Source organism: Lycium barbarum, chromosome 12, assembly GCF_019175385.1.
Source record: "Lycium barbarum isolate Lr01 chromosome 12, ASM1917538v2, whole genome shotgun sequence".
Taxonomy (NCBI): domain Eukaryota; kingdom Viridiplantae; phylum Streptophyta; class Magnoliopsida; order Solanales; family Solanaceae; genus Lycium; species Lycium barbarum.
Genome location: NC_083348.1, coordinates 94,089,787 through 94,110,012, shown reverse-complemented (window position 1 = coordinate 94,110,012; position 20,226 = coordinate 94,089,787). Strand labels below are relative to the sequence as shown.

The window sequence follows — 20,226 nt, the reverse complement described above, 5'->3', positions numbered from 1 at the left end:
TTCCTTCAATTCAACGAAAACAACATCATATTCACATCAACAAAATTCCAACTTTAACTTTCTAATCTTTTCGCCATATAATCCATGATAATAACAACCACACTACTAATTAAACTTCATTTACCATAGCTAGTTTAAATTGGCCCCATACGGCTCAAACTCCACTTTCATATCAACATACACAACTCTTGCAATTTCTTTCACACCCACCAATTCATACAAAGACTAATCATCTTCTAAAATATGTAGGAAAATATTAAACCTTACCTTAATAGTAGCGCCGTGAATAGTGACGCCGTGAACAGTACCCGCCGTGAATAGTAGCCCGTGAACAGTTGCCGTCGTGAACAGTTCGCCGTGAACAGTGCCCGAACCTCACTCTCAATTCTCTATCCACAAGATAAAAAAATGATCTTTTGTTGCTGAATTTTTTTTCTGGAAATATTGGGAACTTTTGTGCTGAAAAAATGAGATTTTTGTCCCTTAAAAAGGAATCCCGAAGTCGGTTTCACTGTAGCTACAGTACTATAGTAGTACTGTAGCAGTACCGCGGGAATGCTGTTTCTGCATCGACAGTTCAGTTTGTAACGTCTATAATTCCCTATTCCGATGTCCTATCAATGAACGGTTTGTTGCAATACAAACTAGACTCAACGAACTTCATTTTAGGATTTTGAAATACCTTAAAACTCCACATATACTATGAGGTATGCGCCTCCAAAGTTGACTAAAACCCGTCTCGCGTTCTCAAATTTTCGTCGAACTTATTTTCTTCAATTTGCTCGATCTCGAAATATTCTGAAATTATCCATACATGGTATTTATCACTTATGACACTAATAATGGCCATGTTCTCGTGTTTCAAAGTACTTTTTCCCGATTACGACTTACGAGATCGTAATTCACCCGTTTTCTTCGTTGTTACGTACTTTCCATGACTTGTGCCTTTCAAAGCATCCTGGGATGTCTCCGATACCCCATTACTACGATGAGGTACATGCCATACTCATGCACTGGAAATGCGAGGTATAACACATACATAGGCACATATACATAAAAGCCCATAAACATCTTTAGCGTCATCACTATTATCATCGTCATCATTATCATCATCACCATTATTGTCGTCGTGCTCGTAACATATCTGTTACCTTTATCTCATATGAAACTCCCTATGAACATAGACTCGTAATTTTTCGGAACATTGGCCATAGGATATGCATTAGAGTTTATAGACAATCTATGACAATATCGGGGTGACACTAAGGTCGAGAACCCCCGATTACCTTATGGAGTGATCATCTTCATCATATCTCACCGTGAAGGGACTAACATTTTAAGGTGGGTGTACACCATGAACAACATCAAGGGATCGTAAATAGGATCATTAACTTCATAGACATCATATCTTGCTTTAGAATCTCTAGGCTTAACTTATCATCATTATTATCGTATTCATGATATGTTTCTCATCTTTATCTCATAAGAAGCTCTTTATCAACTTTAACTCATAGTTCCCGGAATGTAAGAAAGTCATGGAGAAGTAGGAAAAATAATATCATAGGAATCATATAAGGATCATTAGCTTCGTAGGAGTGTCATATCATGAGCTCGAGGACTTCTAGACTTAGATTCATCATCAGTATTGTCATGCTCGTATCGTATCTCTTTTCTTTATCTTGTATGAAGCTCTTTATAATTGTAGACTCATAATTTCCGATATGTAGGAAAATCATGGAAAGATAGGAGGATTCATGCCATAGGAGTCATGCCTTAGAAAGAAGGGACTAGCCTTACATACCTTTTCGTTTAGCTATTCTATCGCTTGCTTGTTCTCCTTCAATGCTCACGTTTCTACCTTCAAGAGAATTCACATTAACATTAGCTAATCGATTATATGAACGTGCTTACTAAAGCTAGAGAAAATTGGGCAGCATTCCCTTAGTTTATACAACTTTCCTCATATCATATATCAATTCCCAAACGTCTGTACTAACATTCACAACATTATAACCAACAATCTTCATTCATCTACATTACCCACATTCCACAATTTCACTTCAATTCATCCATAATCATGGTCGTAGTATACTAGTACGTTTTCTCACATATAATGCTTATCCCATGTCCTTAATATCATTTATAGCATAATCATAATCACAATATATCAAGAATCATGACTAATCCCAAGCTACTACACAAAATCTCATTATTCTCATCTTTATAATCCATTTTCTATCTCCTTTCATAATCTAAGTCTTTCAACCTATCAATATCTTAAACAACATGGAATGATCATAAAACTTACCTTAGATAGTGTGGGAATGAGCCTTGAGTGGAATGACTTCACTTGAGCCAAAACCCTAGTTCCTTTCCAATGGAATTTCTTGACTTGAATGAACTCTAATGAGTTTCTTACACTTGATTTCCTTGGTTTGATGAAGTTGGTCTTGAATCTCTCTTGAGTTTTTATGGAAGAAGTGTGTGGAACCCGCTAGAATCCTTGAGAGAGATGAAGAAGTGTGGGAAATGAATTTAGTGAAGTGGGATCACATTTATATAATTGAACTTAACTCAGCCCGTCGGGACTTTCACGAACACTTATACGGTCTGTATAACATTGCACGGCCCGTATAAGTGGTCATGGTTCACCACCAGGCAAACATCATCTCTGCTGGGTGTTCTACGGACCCTTATACGGACCGTATAATGTTATACGGACCGTATAAGTCTATCGTATAACCCCATTTCCCTGAGATGATCTCCGTCGTTTGTTTGATCTCCAATCCTTGTGGAACCTTCTTGACACTTGTTTAACACCTCGTTAACAATCTAAGGGACATTATAACTCTTCTCCAAAACATCATTAATTCGATACTCGTAAATCTTGCCCGACACACAACCTATACCTTGTCTTTCTTGACAAACTTTCTTCTATTACCTCTAATGCCTTCGAAATCTCAATTAGGATCATCCAATGCTATTTCTTACTTATTGAAACATCGTATACCTCGTGCCCTTCATTAGTCTATCCACTGTGCATGAACGGAAAATTTTTCCGAGGTGTAACAGAGTATTTTACTTTTTCAATTATTAATATTATAATACATTTTTCTCTTTTAATCTATGCTTTTTTTTTTCCAAGGTTCCATCTATATGATGGAGGAGTTTAGGCAGTGACTTCAACCTGTATATTTACCAAAAATCATAATTATACGGACTTTTAATCTATGTTTAACTTGCAAATATGCATGTATCGAACTTATGGTTTCATTGAACCACAAAGTGATATTTCTCCTAATTCTACCTGCTATTAAAAAGAGGCGCGTGAATGGCATGCATAATTGTACTTCCTGCTAGAATTATAATATGCGCTTTTAGTACTACCAATGTCCCAATTGCGACGCCTTTCAATTGTTTAGATTTAAATTTTTTTAATTTTGAACGTATGTTTAAATATAAATTTTTAAATTTTTTAAAATAAATTACATACGTAAGAATTACGTAAAAATTAATATATATAATCGTAATTAATAATTTAAAATATTTAAAAGTGAAAATATAACGATTAAAAAACAATTCATTTGATTTTCTAAAAGCTAAAAGTGTACAGTAAATTGGGACGTAGGGAGTAGATTTTTTCCGAGTGTATTTTAGTATATAGTAGATCAGTATGAGAAGTTCTCTGCCAATAGATTAAACCCGTCAACCGGTCCGATTTTACCGGTTCAAACCGGTAACCGGACCGGAAAAACCGGAACCGGTTAACCGTTTATTTTATACCGGTCCGATTTCAATTTTTTTGAAATTGAAACCGGTTAAACCCGTAAAACCAGAATCGGACCGGTTAAACCGGTGGATTTTTTTTTTTATTGTAGTAGCCGTTGGCAGCCTACTGGACCGTTAGGCAATGGTCCATTTGCAAAAATGTCCGTTGCCAAACGGTCCCCAACTCATTTTTTGCCCCCCCCCCCCCCCACAAACCCCCCAAACTTTTTTTTTAACACTTTAACCCATCCCCCACCCCTATATTAAACCCCTCTCCATTTCCATTTTAATCCACACCAATTCACTCTTCTCTTTCTCTCAAATCTCAATCTCTCAATTATAGTTACTTTGCAACAATTAGTCACTTTAAATTTCTCTCAAATAAATATTATAAAGTCTTATTATATTTTCAATTATTAATTTTGCAATTATAATATTGTTGGTGGAGTTGGTGATTTTGCAACAATCCGAAGTAGCTTTGGTGGATTTGCAATTCTAGCCGCCTTCACTTTGTTGGAAATTTAGTCCGGCAATTTGGTACCTTCGTTCCAACTCTATCTTTATTTTTTGCAATTTAGTTTACATAATTTAATTCTAGCAATTTAATTTGTTGCAATTCATTTTCTTGTGATTTATTTGAGTGTGATTTAAATTAATTCTATTTAATAATGGCGAAGAGATTTAGACGTGGTGCCGGTATTAGTGGTATTGTTAGGCGTGGGATTAATGAGGAAACATTTGTGGAAGAAACACCTAATTTAGGTATTGATATTGGTGGAAATAATCCACTTTTAGGTCATAAGGCAATGCAACAACATTATACCGACACTTTTAATGAAATTGATGATGATGATGAAATACAACCCCCCGAAAATCCCATAAGAGATACATGTCCTGCACAATCACATACACAAGACAAATCGCCTAGAACTCGTAAGCCAACCGCTAAAATTTGGAAATTTATGACTAAGGATAGGGAAAGTCAAACAGCTAAATGTACCATATGTGGACAAGTATATACTTTTAAGCAAAAAACTAATAAGGATGGTGGAACGGGTACACTAAATGCTCATATGAGAAAGAAACATATGGATGTTTAGGGAGAGCAAACGGGTTCAAATGTGGGGGTATTCAAATGACGATAGACCCACGAACCGGTAAAAAATTTAAGTATGACAAGAAAAAAGAACGTATAGAAATTGCTAAAATGGTAGCTTATGATTGTTTACCATTTTCCTTTCCTTCAGGTTTGGGGTTTGTTACTTACATTCAACGTTGTTATAATCCGTTATTTGAGGGTATTCCTAGAAGTACTTGTAGAGCGGATGTTATAGATTTGTATAAAAAATATATATTTTATTTGTGCCATGTATTTAATTCTTTAAATTGTAATGTTTGTCTTACCACTGATTTGGGTCTTAGTCTCAATAAGTTAGATTTTTTTGCTATTACATATCATTGGGTTATGCAAAAAAAAATTATAGCTTTTTTATATGATGAAGGAAAAGGTCGTCACGATGGAAAAAATTTAGCGGATTCAATGTCTATTATTATGAGATTTTTTAACATTTATAGAAAAACACTTTGTATTACTTTAGATAATGCTTCTAATGATACAAAGGCGATTGGTCTTTTAAAAAGAGAACTAAACCCTCCGCTAAGAAATATTTTTCATGTAAGATGTAGTTGTCACATTTTAAACTTAATTCTTAAAGATGGTCTTGTGCGTTTTGACGATTCTATTCAAAAAGTTAGAGATGCGGTTGCGTTTCTTTTTTGTAATGCTAATAGGGGAAGAATTAGAATTTTAAGAATGCTTGTGTGGAAAATAACCTTAGACCTAGGAAAATTCAAGTAAAAATTGAGACTAGGTGGAACTACACTTACATTATGCTACAACAAGCATATGAGTATAGGATTCCCATACAACAAGTTCACAACAAATATAATATTAATAGTGATGATTGGTTAAATTTTGCGGATTGGGAAGATATTAAGGAATGTGTTGAACTCTTAGAAATTTTTTATAATGCAACTCTTGCTTTTTCTAAACAATTCTATCCCACGGTAATCAGAATTTTAACCTACTTAGCGGAAATAGCTAGAGTTTTACAAGAGTATAAATATAAACCCGGTTATCAAGCGGCTATTTTTGATATGACAACAAAATTTAAGAAGTATTTTTTTCCCATTCCAACTTTATTTATATTGGGTTCTCTTTTAAATCATTATTTAAAAGTGTCTTATACTAAATCATTGGTTGGTCAAATTTATACATTTTTAGAAATTGAAGAGGGAGTTCAACATTTTTAGTTGAAGCCGAAACCGCTATTGATGACAAGTTTAGAAAAGTTTTTACTCATTATTCTAATTTGGAAGAACATGCTACACCCGTTGCTCCACGCCCTACTACTTCTCAAAGTAGCAAAAAGGGCTTGTCGGGTTTAAAAGTTTTACATTCACGTCCAACTCCTTCTTGTAGTGCAAACTTTGATGAATATCACTTTTATTTGATGCAGCCAAATGTGGATATCAAGGAACTAGATGAGCTGGACGTCTTAACATGGTGGAAGAAATACAAGGCAAGTCATCCGATACTCTCAAGAATGACTCGAGATATCCTTACGGTTCAAGTATCAACCGTGGCTTCGGAGAGTGCATTTAGCCAAGGAAGACAACAAATTGGAGACCATAGACACTCATTATCCGGCTTTAGCTTGCAAGTACTAGTGTGCATTCGCTATTGGATTAGATCGGAGCGACGCAACCAAAACTTAAAAGCGGAGGAAGGCGAAGAGGAAGAGATTGAAGATTTGATAGCAAGTGGACCAGACCAAATGAAAGACTTTGAAGATATTTCCATGGCCGAATATGATATGGGGGAAATTAACCAAATGATTGAGAATTGGTGATTTTATTAGTCTACTATTTCTTTGCAACTCATGTATTATTTGCAAGTTAAAAAAAATTACAACTTGCAAATAAATGTTATCCAAGAATGAATAAAATATATGGCTCATTGAGATTTCTTCTTTTTACTTGTGTTCATATTTTTACTTATATTAAGTTAGGAATATACCTGAAATATACTAAGAATATACTTATAATATACATCTACTTAAATTAAAAACTAGAAAGTTATATACTTGAAAAATAACTAAAATATACTAAGAATATACTTATAATATATAGTATACATATAACTTAAACATATATATATATATATATATATATATATATCAATATACTTAGTTATATAACCTAAGTATATTGATATATATATAAGTATATTCTTACTATATTTTAGGTATACGTAGTATAACTTAAGCATATATATATATATATATACACGTATATGCTGTATTGCTGACTTGCTGTTAGCCTGTTAGTCAGTAAATATATAAACTTTACTTATAAACCTATATAACTTATGTAAATATACCTACAATATACTAATAAATACTATAATATATATACTATAAAAAATTTGGACGTGTTTGAACCGGATCGGTTTTGATTTCAAGTTTTTAACCGGTAAATCGGAACCGATGACCGGTTCCGATTTTTAGATTGAAAACTGGTCAGTTTTATAATTTTATAACTGGTTACCGATCCGGTTCCGATCAAACCAGTTGACACCTTTACAATAGATGCAGAAAATGGATCTCTTTGAAATGTACACTTACTCCTATCTTACGGGATAAACATGAGAAACTCGATTCCTAGTAAACCGGTGGCCCACGGGTTGCGCCCACAGACCAAAACCCAAAACCGCAATTTAATTACCGGTTTTGGTACCCCATAGCGGTTTTCATCGTGGGATACGACCTTTCCCGTAAACCGGGAGCGCTTTAACGTGGGGCCACTAAAATGGTGCTCGTGTGGGCCCATATTTCTCCAGGATATGTGGCGATTCGACCAAACTCTGACACTTTCACGTGCTATCCACCCGCTTCATCCTCCAATATTTTTGTTCTTACTTGCATGGAACCAACCCCCAATGCTTCCTATTTCATCCCCACCTGTCTATTCTTTTCAGAATCTGATGCCCTTCTCCATTTGTTGTTCGTCTTAAGTAAAAGCAGCTGCTTTTGGTCCATTTGTAGAAACAAAGATTGTAAGGTAGTACTTTACATTTTTTTAACTTAGACCATGTTAATGACCTACCAATAAGATTGTCAGGTCGGATGTAGTGATTGGGGTGTGAAAAGCACGCAGCTGGAACGAGAGTGTGTTATGACATTGCAACTGTATTATTTTATGACTTAGTAGATGATATTTTAATACAATAAAGTGGTGGTGCATCCCCCTATTCCAAGAATGTGGAAAACCTTGGTTTTCAATGAAAACATACTGCTATACTTCCCTTTTGAGACAAACCACTGCGCCTCCAGTAATAATCCCACAAACCCAGCGACTCATATATAAAAGTGTCATGCATCTTCTCATTTTAACTCATAAATGATTTCCCTTTTTCTCTATCCTTCTCAATATTAGCCAAACTAGTGAAAATGCGTATGAGTTGCAATGGTTGCAGAGTTCTTCGAAAAGGCTGCAGCGAAAGTTGTAGTATCAGACCTTGTCTTCAATGGATTAAAACCCCTGAGTCTCAGTCCAACGCCACTGTTTTCCTTGCAAAGTTTTACGGCCGTGCTGGCCTTATGAATCTTATCAACGCTGGTCCTGATCACCTCCGTCCCGGTAAATATTCGACTCTAATTAAATTATCACTCCTCTGTTTTAATTTAAATACTTTTTATTTTCCGAGAGTCAATGTATGCAGGCTTGTATGCATAGACCGCTGACCCGGTCTATTATATGCCAATGCTGTTTTTATGGCTTGAACATGTGGCTTTCCGATCACATGATTTGACTAAATTTTGAATCTAAACTAAATTAGATTAACTTACTCTTTTTAAATTAAAATTTATTGAAAACTATCTCATCAGTATTATAAGTTGAAATTTTTCTCATATTAATTTGAAGAAAAAATACTATCTTAAAATGTCAGTTAAAGTTCGAATTTTAAAAAGCAAAAGATATCGCATTGGGAAAGAGGAAGTAATTATGTTCAAGTCCATGCACGTGTATAGTTTAATCTTTACTAATGTTTTCGTTTTTATCTGTATGCAGGAATATTTAGGTCACTGTTATATGAGGCCTGTGGCAGGATAGTGAACCCGATATATGGATCTGTAGGAATGTTATGGTCAGGGAATTGGCAGCTTTGTCAAAATGCAGTGGAGGCAGTACTAAAAGGAGCACCAATTACTCCCATAGCATCTGAAGTTGCAGTAAACAACAACGGTCCTCCTTTAAAATTGCCTTACGACATTAGACACATCAACAAAGATGATGACTCTACCAAGTCTAGCGATCTTCACCGGGTCAGGACCCGATGTCGATTCAAGCGTTCAGCTGCCAAGACAAAGGAAACAAAAAAAGCGATGACGAAAGCTAACCTGGTTTGTTCCGGGTCGGGTACTGATGAATCCGCCCATATTCATGAGAAAGTTAATGGATCAATGAGTCATGAGTCTTCGTTGAGTCATCAGAATACTGTGGAATGTGATAGCAGGGAGATTGAGAGTTTGCACACAGTAGAAATGGCTGAAGCTGAAGATTCAGGCGAAATTGAATTGGAGCTTACTTTAGGCTTTGCTCCGTTTGCAACTGATCATGCTATTACCAAGGAAACCAAACGGAGCGAAGCTTTTCATCATTTGATAGACACCGTTGGTGAATGTAAAATGGAATTACGGCTTCATTGTCAGGCGTGATCAATTTGTTGATCACTAGGTTATTTTTTTTACTTTGTTTCTTATTTTTCCCTTTGGATCACCTTTTTGCCATCTATGAGAGAGTATATGTACAATTACGACTATACATATATATCAGAATGTTATAAAATGAAGCTAAAAGAGTAATAATATTAAAGGATGAAAATTATAAACATAGAGTGACAAAGATGAGAAATTTTATTATTCTTCCAAAATGTGTTTCAAGTACATTATGTATGAAAACTTATGCCTCTATTTATAGTGCTACATATGCATTCAATATATGAGATAATGGAAGAACCATTAATATGGTGGAAGATAATGAAAGAATCATTAATATGGTGGAAGATAATGGAAGAGGCATTATATTTGTGTAGTGGACATCCATTCTATATTTCATAACACTCCCCCTTGGATGTCCATAGATGATGTGTATCGTTAAAAACCTTATTAGGAAAAATCCTGTGGGAAAAAACCTCAATGAAAGAAAAAGAGTACACATATCTAGTAATACGCTTTGAGAGCTGCCTCATTAAAAACCTTACCAAGAAAACCCAATGGGACAAAACTTGGTTAAGGAAAAAAGAGTATAACGCGTATTTCACTCCCTCTGACGAAGACCAATACTCAGATGTCGGAGTCTTCGCATTCCAATCTTGAATATCATCTTCTCAAGAGTTGAAGTTGGCAAAGATTTGGTGAACAAATCTGCAGGATTGTCACTTGAACGAATTTGTTGCACATCAATATCATCTTTCTTCTGGAGATCATGTGTGAAAAATAACTTTGGTGAAATGTGCTTCGTTCTATCTCCTTTTATAAATCCTCCTTTTAATTGAGCTATGCATGCAGCATTATCTTCATATAATACTGTGGGTAATTTTGTATCACACTTCAAGCCACATCTTTCTCTGATGAAATGTATCACTGATCTCAACCATACACATTCTCTACTTGCTTCATGAATAGCTATTATCTCAGCATGATTCGAAGAAGTAGCAACAATGGACTGCTTTGTGGATCACCATGATATAGCAGTACCTCCGCATGTAAACAGATAGCCTGTTTGAGATCGAGCTTTATGTGGATCAGATAAATAACCTGCATCTGCATAACCAACAAGATCTGTACTACCTTTGTTAGTATAAAACAGACCCATATCGCTAGTTCCCTTTAGATGTCGCAATATATGCTTAACTCCGTTCCAATGTCTTCGTGTAGGAGAAGAGTTATATCTTGCTAGCAAATTAACAGAGAACGCTATGTCAGGTCTTGTAGCGTTAGCAAGATACATAAGTGCACCAATTGCACTAAGATATGGTACTTCAGGACCAAGAAGCTCTTCATTTTCTTCTTGAGGTCGGAACGGATCTTTACTCATTTGAAGTGACCGAACAATCATTGGAGTACTTAAAGGATGCGCATTGTCCATGTAAAATCGTTTTAAAACCTTTTCGATATAAGCAGATTGATGGATAAAGATCCCATCTGTCAAATGTTCAATCTGCAAACCAAGACAAAGTTTTGCTTTTCCCAGATCTTTCATCTCAAATTCTTTCTTTAAATATTCAATCGCCTTTTGGAGCTCTTCTGGAGTTCCAATTAGGTTTATGTCATCAACATAAACAGCGATTATAACGAACTCTGATTTTATTTTCTTAATAAAAACACATGGACAAATGACATCATTTATATAACCTTCTTTTACCAAGTATTCACTGAGGCGATTGTACCACATGCGCTCTGATTGTTTTAGACCATACAACGATCTTTGTAATCTTATTGAATACATCTCCCGAGACTTTGAGTTAATTGCTTCAGGCATTTTAAATCCTTCAGGAATTTTCATATAGACTTCATTATCAAGTGAGCCATAAAGGTAAGCTATAACCACATCCATCAGATGTATTTCAAGGTTTTCATGTACAGCTAAACTGATGAGATATCGAAATGTTATGCCATCCATAACGGGTGAATATGTTTCTTCATAGTCGATACCGGGTCGTTGAGAGAATCCTTGTGCAACAAGGCATGCCTTGTATCTCACAATTTCATTTCTCTCATTCCTTTTTCGCACAAAAACCCATTTATGGCCAATTGGTTTTACACCATTAGGCGTTTGGACTACAGGTCCAAAAACCTCACGTTTGGCAAGTGAATTCAATTCTGATTGAACTGCCTCTTGCCATTTTGGCCAATCATATCTTCGTCGACATTCTTCGACAGATTGGGGTTCCTGATCGTCAATGTCTTTCATAATATTTAGTGCAACATTATATGCAAAAACATTATCCACCATAATCTTCGATCGATTCAAATTTATCCCATCACCAGAAGAACTCAATGATAGTTCTTTATTTACTTGAGTCTCGGGTTCCCTAATATCTTCAGGAGTATCAGGATTAGTCAGATCTTGAATATCTTCATGATATTCTTTCATAGTGTCATTTTGATCATTTTTCGTGTTTCTTTTTCTAGGATTTTTATCCTTAGAACCCAATGGTCTGCCACACTTCAGACGTGCATGAGATTCAGAGGCTATGACACTAGTAGATTTTCCCTTTGGGACATCAATTCGGATAGGCACATTCTCTGCAGGGATATGTGACTTAGTTATCTTTTCAAATCAGTAAAGGCGTCTGGCATTTGATTTGCTATTTTTTGCAAGTGAATGATCTTCTGGATCTCCTATTCACATATGGGGGCACGTGGATCAAAATGAGATAGTGATGGAACTTTCCACACAATTTCTCTTTTGATTTCTTTTCTCTCTCCCCCTAATTGTGGAAAATTTGTTTCATCAAATGGACAATCTGCAAATCGAGCAGTGAATAAATCTCCCGTCAATGGCTCAAGATAGCGAATAATAGAGGGTGATTCAAACCCAACATATATACCTAACCTTCTTTGGGGGCCCATCTTAGTACGCTGTGGTGGTGCTACATGCACATATACAGCACAACCAAAGATTCGGAGATGAGCAATATTTGGTTCATGACCAAATACTAATTGTGACAGGGAGTATTTATTATAATGAGTCGGTCTGAGACGAATAAGAGATGCTGCATGTAAGATAGCATGTCCCCAGACGGTAGTGGGTAACCGTGTTTTCATAAGTAGTGGTCTTGCTATCAATTGTAGTCGTTTAATAAATGACTCAGCAAGGCCATTTTGGGTATGAACATGTGCTACAGGATGTTCAACTTTTATCCCAACTGATAAACAATAATCATCAAAAGATTGAGACGTAAATTCTCCGGCATTATCGAGGCGTATAGCCTTAATGGGATAATCCGGACACTGTGCCCTTAAGCGTATTATTTGTGCCAATAATTTCGCAAACGCCAGGTTTCGAGACGATAGGAGGCACACATGAGACCATCTTGAAGATGCGTCTATTAGGACCATAAAATATTTGAATGACCCGCAAGGTGGATGAATAGGTCCACATATATCCCCATGTATACGTTCTAGAAAAGCAGGGGATTCAATGTCAACTTTCATTGGTGATGGCTTAGCTATCAACTTACCCTGATAACAAGCAGCACATGAAAATTCACCACTTTCAAGAATCTTCAGGTTCTTAAGTGGATGCCCATTTGAATTTTCAATAATTCGTCTCATCATTATTGATCCAGGGTGACCTATTCGGTCATGCCAAAGCACAAAAGTACTTGAATCATTAAACTTCTGGTTTACGATCGAGTGTGCTTCAATTGTACTAATTTTTGCATAATACAGACCAGAAGACAAAGTTGGCAATTTCTCCAAAACATATTTCTGGCCGGAGACATTCTCTGTAATGGCAAGATATTCATCATTTATTTCGTTTAATGTCTCAGCGTGATATCCATTACGGCGGATATCTTTGAAACTTAACAAGTTTCTTGGGGATTTAGAAGAGAATAATGCATCTTCTATAACAAGTTTCGTCCCCTTAGTCAGAAATATAGTAGCTCTTCCGGAGTCTTCAATCAATTTCGAATTGCCAGAAATTGTATTAATATTTTCCCTTTTTCTACGCAAGTGAGAAAAATATTTCTCATCTTTGAATATGGCATGTGTTGTTCCACTATCAATCACACAAATATCTTCATGATTGGTCATTGATCCAAATAAAATTTGAGGAATTTCCATAGATTCTTCAAAATGAAATAATAGATAAAGTGAATATCGAAGTAGATATTATGATTAGGCAAAGCATTACACACATTTTATTACATATATTACTATTTAAACAAAGCATTACACACACTTCATTTACATAAACATGAAAACATAACCACATACAAACGACACGTATGAAATATCTAAGTTTTTACAGATCCATCACCGATCAAATGATCTATTTTTCCTTCAGGGAGTTCAAAGAAATCTGTCATATCTAGATGCACGGGCTCAACATTATCTTCAGAAATAAAATTTGCTTCGGCATCCTTTTCTGCCCTTTTGAGAGAGGCTTGATACAACATAATTAGGTGTTTTGGCGTACGACAGGTACGTGACCAGTGCCCCTTTCCTCCACATCGGAAGCATTTATTTTCTGAATTTTTCTTTTGCCCAGTTTCATACTTTTCATCCTTCCTTTTACACTGCTGGTGGGGAAGGGTATTATTTGGTGCAAGACGAGAATCATGATTAAATTTCTTCCTTGACCACGGCCATGACCACGACTGGGGCCACAACCTTTTCCACGCCTAGAATGGCGAAAATTTGCCTCATTCACTTCAGGGAATGGGGCAGTACCAGTGGGTCGGCTTTCATGATTTTTCATTAATAATTCATTATGTTGTTCAGCCACTAGAAGATGTGCGATTAGATCAGAATATTTCTTGAACTTCATTTCTCGGTATTACTGCTACAGGAGCATACTCGAGGCAAGAAAAGTGGAGAATGTTTTCTCCAGCATATCATGATCAGTGATATTTTCACCACATAATTTCAACTGAGAAATAATTTTAAACATGGCAGAATTATATGCTTTAATAGATTTAAAATCTTGTAGCCTTAAATGGAGCCAATCAAAACGTGCTTGCGAAGTATGACCATCTTCAGGTGGTCATATCTATCTTTTAAATTATTCCACAGAGTAAGAGGATCTTTAACAGTGAGATATTCCATTTTCAAGTCTTCATCAAGGTGACGGCGAAGGAATATCATTGCCTTGGGACGGTCTTGGTTTGATGCCTCATTTTTATCTTTGATGGTGTCTGCCAGACCCATCGCATTAAGGTGAATTTCGGCATCAAGAATCCAAGACATATAGCTATTGCCGGATATATCTAAGGCTACAAATTCACGTTTAGTAAGATTTGCCATTAGTAAAGGGAAATAGAAAGTCAATACCTTCGAGGCTTTTAAAGTATTTGCTCGGAACGGCAGAGTCTCGTGCTGATAACGTGTTATAAAATGAAGCTAAAAGAGTAATAATATTAAAGGATGAAAACTATAAACATAGAGTGACAAAGAGGAGAGATTTTATTATTCTTCCAAAATGTGTTTCAAGTACATTACATATGACAACTTATGTCTCTATTTATAGTGCTACATATGCATTCAATATATGAGATAATGGAAGAACCATTAATATGGTGGAAGATAATGGAAGAAGAATTATATTTGTGTAGTGGACATCTATTCTATATTTCATAACACAGAAGAACTTTTTTTTTTTTTAAAACCATTGACGTAATGTTGGAAGCCAATGGTTATAAGAATATATCATTACGTCAATCGCAGTAGTAGGTTATCTTTTATGCTCTGAAAATAAGTCAAAACTATGTTAAAATTAGTTTTCCATTCGTGAAATTTATGAAAATGTTATAAATTTCAAAAGTATAAGGACCCATTTGGCCATGAGAATTATTCACTTTTATCCGAATTTTTTTTTCTCACTTTTTTCTGAAATCAGTGTTTGACCATGAAAATTCCAAATACAACTTGAAGTTATATTTGGAATTTGAAAAACACCAAAAAATTTATTTTCACTTTTAATACATTCAAACAACTAAATATTTTTTGTAAAAACTATAACCAAACACAACTCCATCTTTAACTCCAACTTCAATTCCAATTCCAAAATACCAAAATAAAGTGAAAAATATTTAAGCATAAGGCAAACACTGCCTTAAGCCCTAACTTTTGTCCGAATAGGCCTAATTTGCTACAAACTTTGCCTTGAGATTTTTTTTTTTACTGAGTCAGGATTCGAACCCCAACCCTCATGGTATTAGGCGAAGGGCAAAAATTAAAGACCAGTAATTTGAGGAGAAAAAATTAGGGCAATTCGCGTAGAATTGCCCTTCTTTCGGGGTGGTCTTTAAATTTTGCCCCTCATATTTGAAATCTTTAAATTTTGCCCTTCGGCTAAACCCCATGGGTTCCAGGTTCAAACCCCCACACAGTCAAAATTTTAAAAAAAAAATTCGCAAGGCAGAGTTTAAATTTCGCTATGCCCCCATCGGCATACACTTGTGAAGGAATTACCTAAGTTAAGTCGGACCCGGCATACTTATGCCTTATGGGCAGACTTGACATAAGTATGCCGAGTCCGACATAACTTTGGTAATTCCTTCACAAGTTTATGCTGGGTCCGGCATAAAAGTTTGCCCATTAAAAGTATGCCCCCACCGGCATAAACTTGTTAAGGAATTACCAAACTTATGCCGAACCCGGCATACTTATGCCTTATAGGCAGACTTGGCATAAGTATGCCGGGTCCGGCATAACTTTGGTAATTCCTTCACAAGTTTATGCTGGTGGGGGCATACTTTTAATGGGAAAACTTTTATAGTATGCCACATAAGGCGGAATTTTTCCTTAAGGCATAACTAAAAGTTTGCCTTATAAGGCAAAGTCTATACCTTAAGAAAAAGTTCTGCCTTATGGGCCATATTTTTTGTTATGCCTTAATTAAAAGTCTGCCCCATAAGGCATAGTTCCTTAAGGAAAATTTTTGCCCCATAAGGCATAACTAAACTATGCCTTGAGGAAAAGTTATGCCCCCTCCGGCATAACTTTAGTTTTTCCTTAAGGACTTTATGCCGGATTCGGCATACACTCCCCCCAGCCCTGTCTTGCGAAATTATTTTTTTATTTTATGCCTGAGTGGGAGTTCGAACCCAGAACCTCAGGTATCCAAGCGAAGGGCAAAATTTAAAGACCACAAATATGAGGGGCAAAATTTAAAGACAACCCCAAAAGAAGGGCAATCCGTGCAAAAAAAAAAAAATGAAAAAATTAGAGACCGGGGCCTTTGAAGGGTAATCCGCACCAAAAAAATGACTTTTTACCTTGTGAAATAGGATGGGCAATTTGCCGGATTGGCCTTTGCTGGACGTGGTCTTTAATTTTTGGCCCTCGAATTGATGGTCTTTAATTTTTGTGCTCTGCCTTTGCAAATTCTGCTTTAAGGCTGCCCATGAAAATTCTGCCTTGCATGGACAAATTTGCAAAATTCTGCCTGCCTTAAGACAGAATTTGCAAAGACAGAAGACAAAAGTTAAAGACCACCAATTTGAGGGACAAAACTTAAAGGCCACTAATTTGAAGGACAAAAAAATTATAAGACCACTCCAAATGAAGGACAGTTCGCGCAAAAAAAAACAAGAAAGAAATAGGATTGGTTCTCAGTGGCCCAATAACTAGCGGAGTCTAGGCCCAAAATTGGTTTACTGAAAGCCCGCTGAAAGAAATATGGATGATCCCCTTCCATCATTGTTTTGCGCGGATTGCCCTTCTTTTGGGGTGGTCTTTAAATTTTGCCCCTCATATTTGAGATCTTTAAATTATGCCCCTCATATTGCTGGTCTTTAATTTTTACCCTTCGCGTTGCAACCCTTCGCGTTCACTCAGAAATCATGAGGTTCTGGGTTCGAACCCCTGCTCGAGCATAAATTAAAAAAAAAATTGCAAGGCAAGGTTTGGGTCGCGTGTATGCCGGACCCGGCATACACTTATTAAGGAATTACCAAAGTTATGCCGGACCCGACATACTCATGCCTTATGGGCAGACTGGGCATAAGTATGTCGGGTCCAACATAACTTTGGCAAATCCTTAACAAGTTTATGCCGGATCTGACATACTTATGAGCAAACTTTTAGTTAAGTCTTAACTAAAAGTCTTTTCCTAGTTATGCCTTATAGGGCAGACTTTTAGTTAAGGCACAACTAAAAGTATGCCCCATAAGACGGAACTTTTCTTTAAGGCATAACTAAAAATTTGTCTTATAAGACAAAGTCTATGTCTTAAGGAAAAGTTATGCCTTATGGGGCATAACTAGGAAAAGACTTTTAGTTAAGGCTTAACTAAAAGTTTGCCTATAAGTATGCCGGACCCGGCATAAACTTATGAAGGAATTACCAAGTTATGCCGGACCCGACATACTTATGCCAAGTCTGCCCATAAGGCATAAGTATGCCGGGTCCGGCATAACTTTGTTAATTCCTTAACAAGTGTATGCCGGTGGGGTATAGCGAAATTTAATCTCTGCCTTGTTAATTTTTTTGAAATTTTTGATTGAGTGAGGTTCGAACCTGGAACACATGCATTTTAGCACAAGCGAATTGCCCCACTTCCATCATGCCCAGCCCAAATCCCTACTCCTGTTCCTTTAGCTTCAAGTAATAATCGTTTTCGCTTTAACTCGCTCTCTTTCGGATGGGTCTCTCGCCGCTGTTCTATCCGAAATGGTAAGCATCTGACACTTCATCCTCTTGGCTCCCTCAAAAACCCATTATTCCTGAGTCTATTTATACAAAATCGTAGGAGCTCAATCAACTGATCAAACATCAAACAAGTAATTTTGGTTAGCATCATTATCATTGTTTATTCAGTAAATATAGTTTGTCGATATATTGTAAATGTGCATGGCAACATGTCAGAGTAATGGGCGTGAAGTACTCATTAGGCTGAAATATAGTATTTTGAATGGCATCTGAGCTGCTAGGATCCTAGTATTGGCATCTTTCATTTTTTGCCTTGGGGTTGAACTTAATTTTACTGATAAAAATTGAATGTCCCTGAATTTGTTTTGAGTACGATGGACAATGCCTGCTCTAACGGTACTTATATGGGTGCTTTGGAGGGAAAGGAACATAAGTGCATTCAAAGGAATTGAATATGATTTTGCACAGATTAGGACATCTTTTTTGTAGAGTACTACTATATTTTGTGTAGGTTCTCTATCTTTTGATATACTACTTGTACACGGAGTTTCATTACAGAAAAACATCTATAAGATATTGCCTTGTAAAAATATATGAATTTCTAACTGCTATAGAAGTGAACGGTTTTTTTTTTTTTTTTTTTTTTTTTTTTTGTTTTTTCTGTTTCTGGTGGTGGAATTTGTAGGAACATAGTGGAAACTTCCCATAGACAAACTGTCACGACCCAAACCCATGGACCGTGACGAGTTCCCGATCACTGCTGACCAAGCACCCCTAAACTCGTCCTAGTCGCAGTTATCCATAAGACACCGGTAGGGCCAAAGTACTTATGGATAACTGCGACTAAGATGTTTTGGCCCCTACTAGGAATCTTAAATTTAGGAATGGAAGACAGTCGTGTGTTGATCGATGGTTATTATTGAGAGTTCTGAAGGCTAAACTAGCATTTGCTCGGTCAGGAAAGTAAGGGATCTTTCCAACCCGGAGGGAGATGCATTACAGGAATTTTATTGGGATCCGTTAGAACTTTAACTTGTTCTAGGTCATGCGATAAAGGTCACGCAGCAGGGTGGATGCGATCGTACCATCACTAACGCACCGGATCCCATCAGGACTCCAAAGTTAAGCATGCTGGGGTGAGAGTAATGCTAGGATGGTGACCCTCTGGGAAGTGTACTAAGAGTCCTACAAATTCGGACATAAGAGAAGGATGAGGGACTAGAATAGCTTGAGGGAAATTAGAAGCGTGTGAAACTCACGGTTGGAAACTCCAGATGATTGTGAGAGATAAGGCGGACCAGCTTGGCAAAGAGAGAGAAGACGTATTACAGCTACAGAACTAGGACGATTTGAGGGGTGCTTGGTCAGCAGTAATCGGGCACTCGTCACGGTCCATGGGTTTGGATCGTGACACAAACACCGGGGATTCACAGAATTTATGAGGCAGACTTTCCTCAAAGCTCTCTGCAATAATGAAGTCTGGTTTAGATTTTAAATTGGTCTACAGTATTGTCCTACACTTCCTCCGTCCTTCAAAAATGCATCTCTTGGAATTCGGTGAGTCAAGCTCTCCTATTTTATAAACTATGTTTAAATACAAAATTCTATTTAGTAATTTGTAAGTATGTAAATTTTATTTTAAAATGATTGACAAATCAATGTCTGGATTCACAAAAAGTAAATGATGTTGACAATCATACTCCGCACCCTGTTTTTTCGGGATAAAGGAGTATTGCCATATGTTTTTACATTCTTCCCTTGTTCCTGAAGTATGATCTGATTGATAGTGATCTGTAGCCTAGGTTGCTTTGATTCTCTATTCGTGGGGAGTGATGAGACTGATTTACGTTTTGAAGAAGCGTATTATTGTCCTCCCTACCTTGCTTGAAAGAAAAGGAAAAAGAAAAGCCAGTATTGTGTTCTTTGAGAAGGCATGCTTAATTGCTTATTCTTTCCTTAGGGCATGAACCGCAATATATACATGTTCTGAGGTGCATTATTCAGTGATACT

The 20,226-nt window shown here is 36.5% G+C and overlaps 1 protein-coding gene across 1 annotated transcript; it reads left to right on the top strand.

Moving 5' to 3' along the window:
• Positions 1–8,210: 8,210 nt before the first annotated feature.
• Positions 8,211–9,721, top strand: LOC132623479 (LOB domain-containing protein 41-like). Its single transcript, XM_060338233.1, has 2 exons — positions 8,211–8,469; positions 8,902–9,721. Exons 1-2 carry the CDS (start codon positions 8,280–8,282, stop codon positions 9,546–9,548), a joined length of 837 nt encoding a protein of 278 aa, XP_060194216.1. The 5' UTR covers positions 8,211–8,279; the 3' UTR covers positions 9,549–9,721.
• Positions 9,722–20,226: the final 10,505 nt, after the last annotated feature.

Bases quoted from the DNA above. Each gene is read 5' to 3' on its own strand.
- LOC132623479 (XM_060338233.1), top strand. From the start codon at position 8,280: ATGCGTATGAGTTGCAATGGTTGCAGAGTTCTTCGAAAAGGCTGCAGC. The intron at 8,470-8,901 runs GTAAATATTCGA...ATCTGTATGCAG, and splicing joins TCCTGATCACCTCCGTCCCG to GAATATTTAGGTCACTGTTA.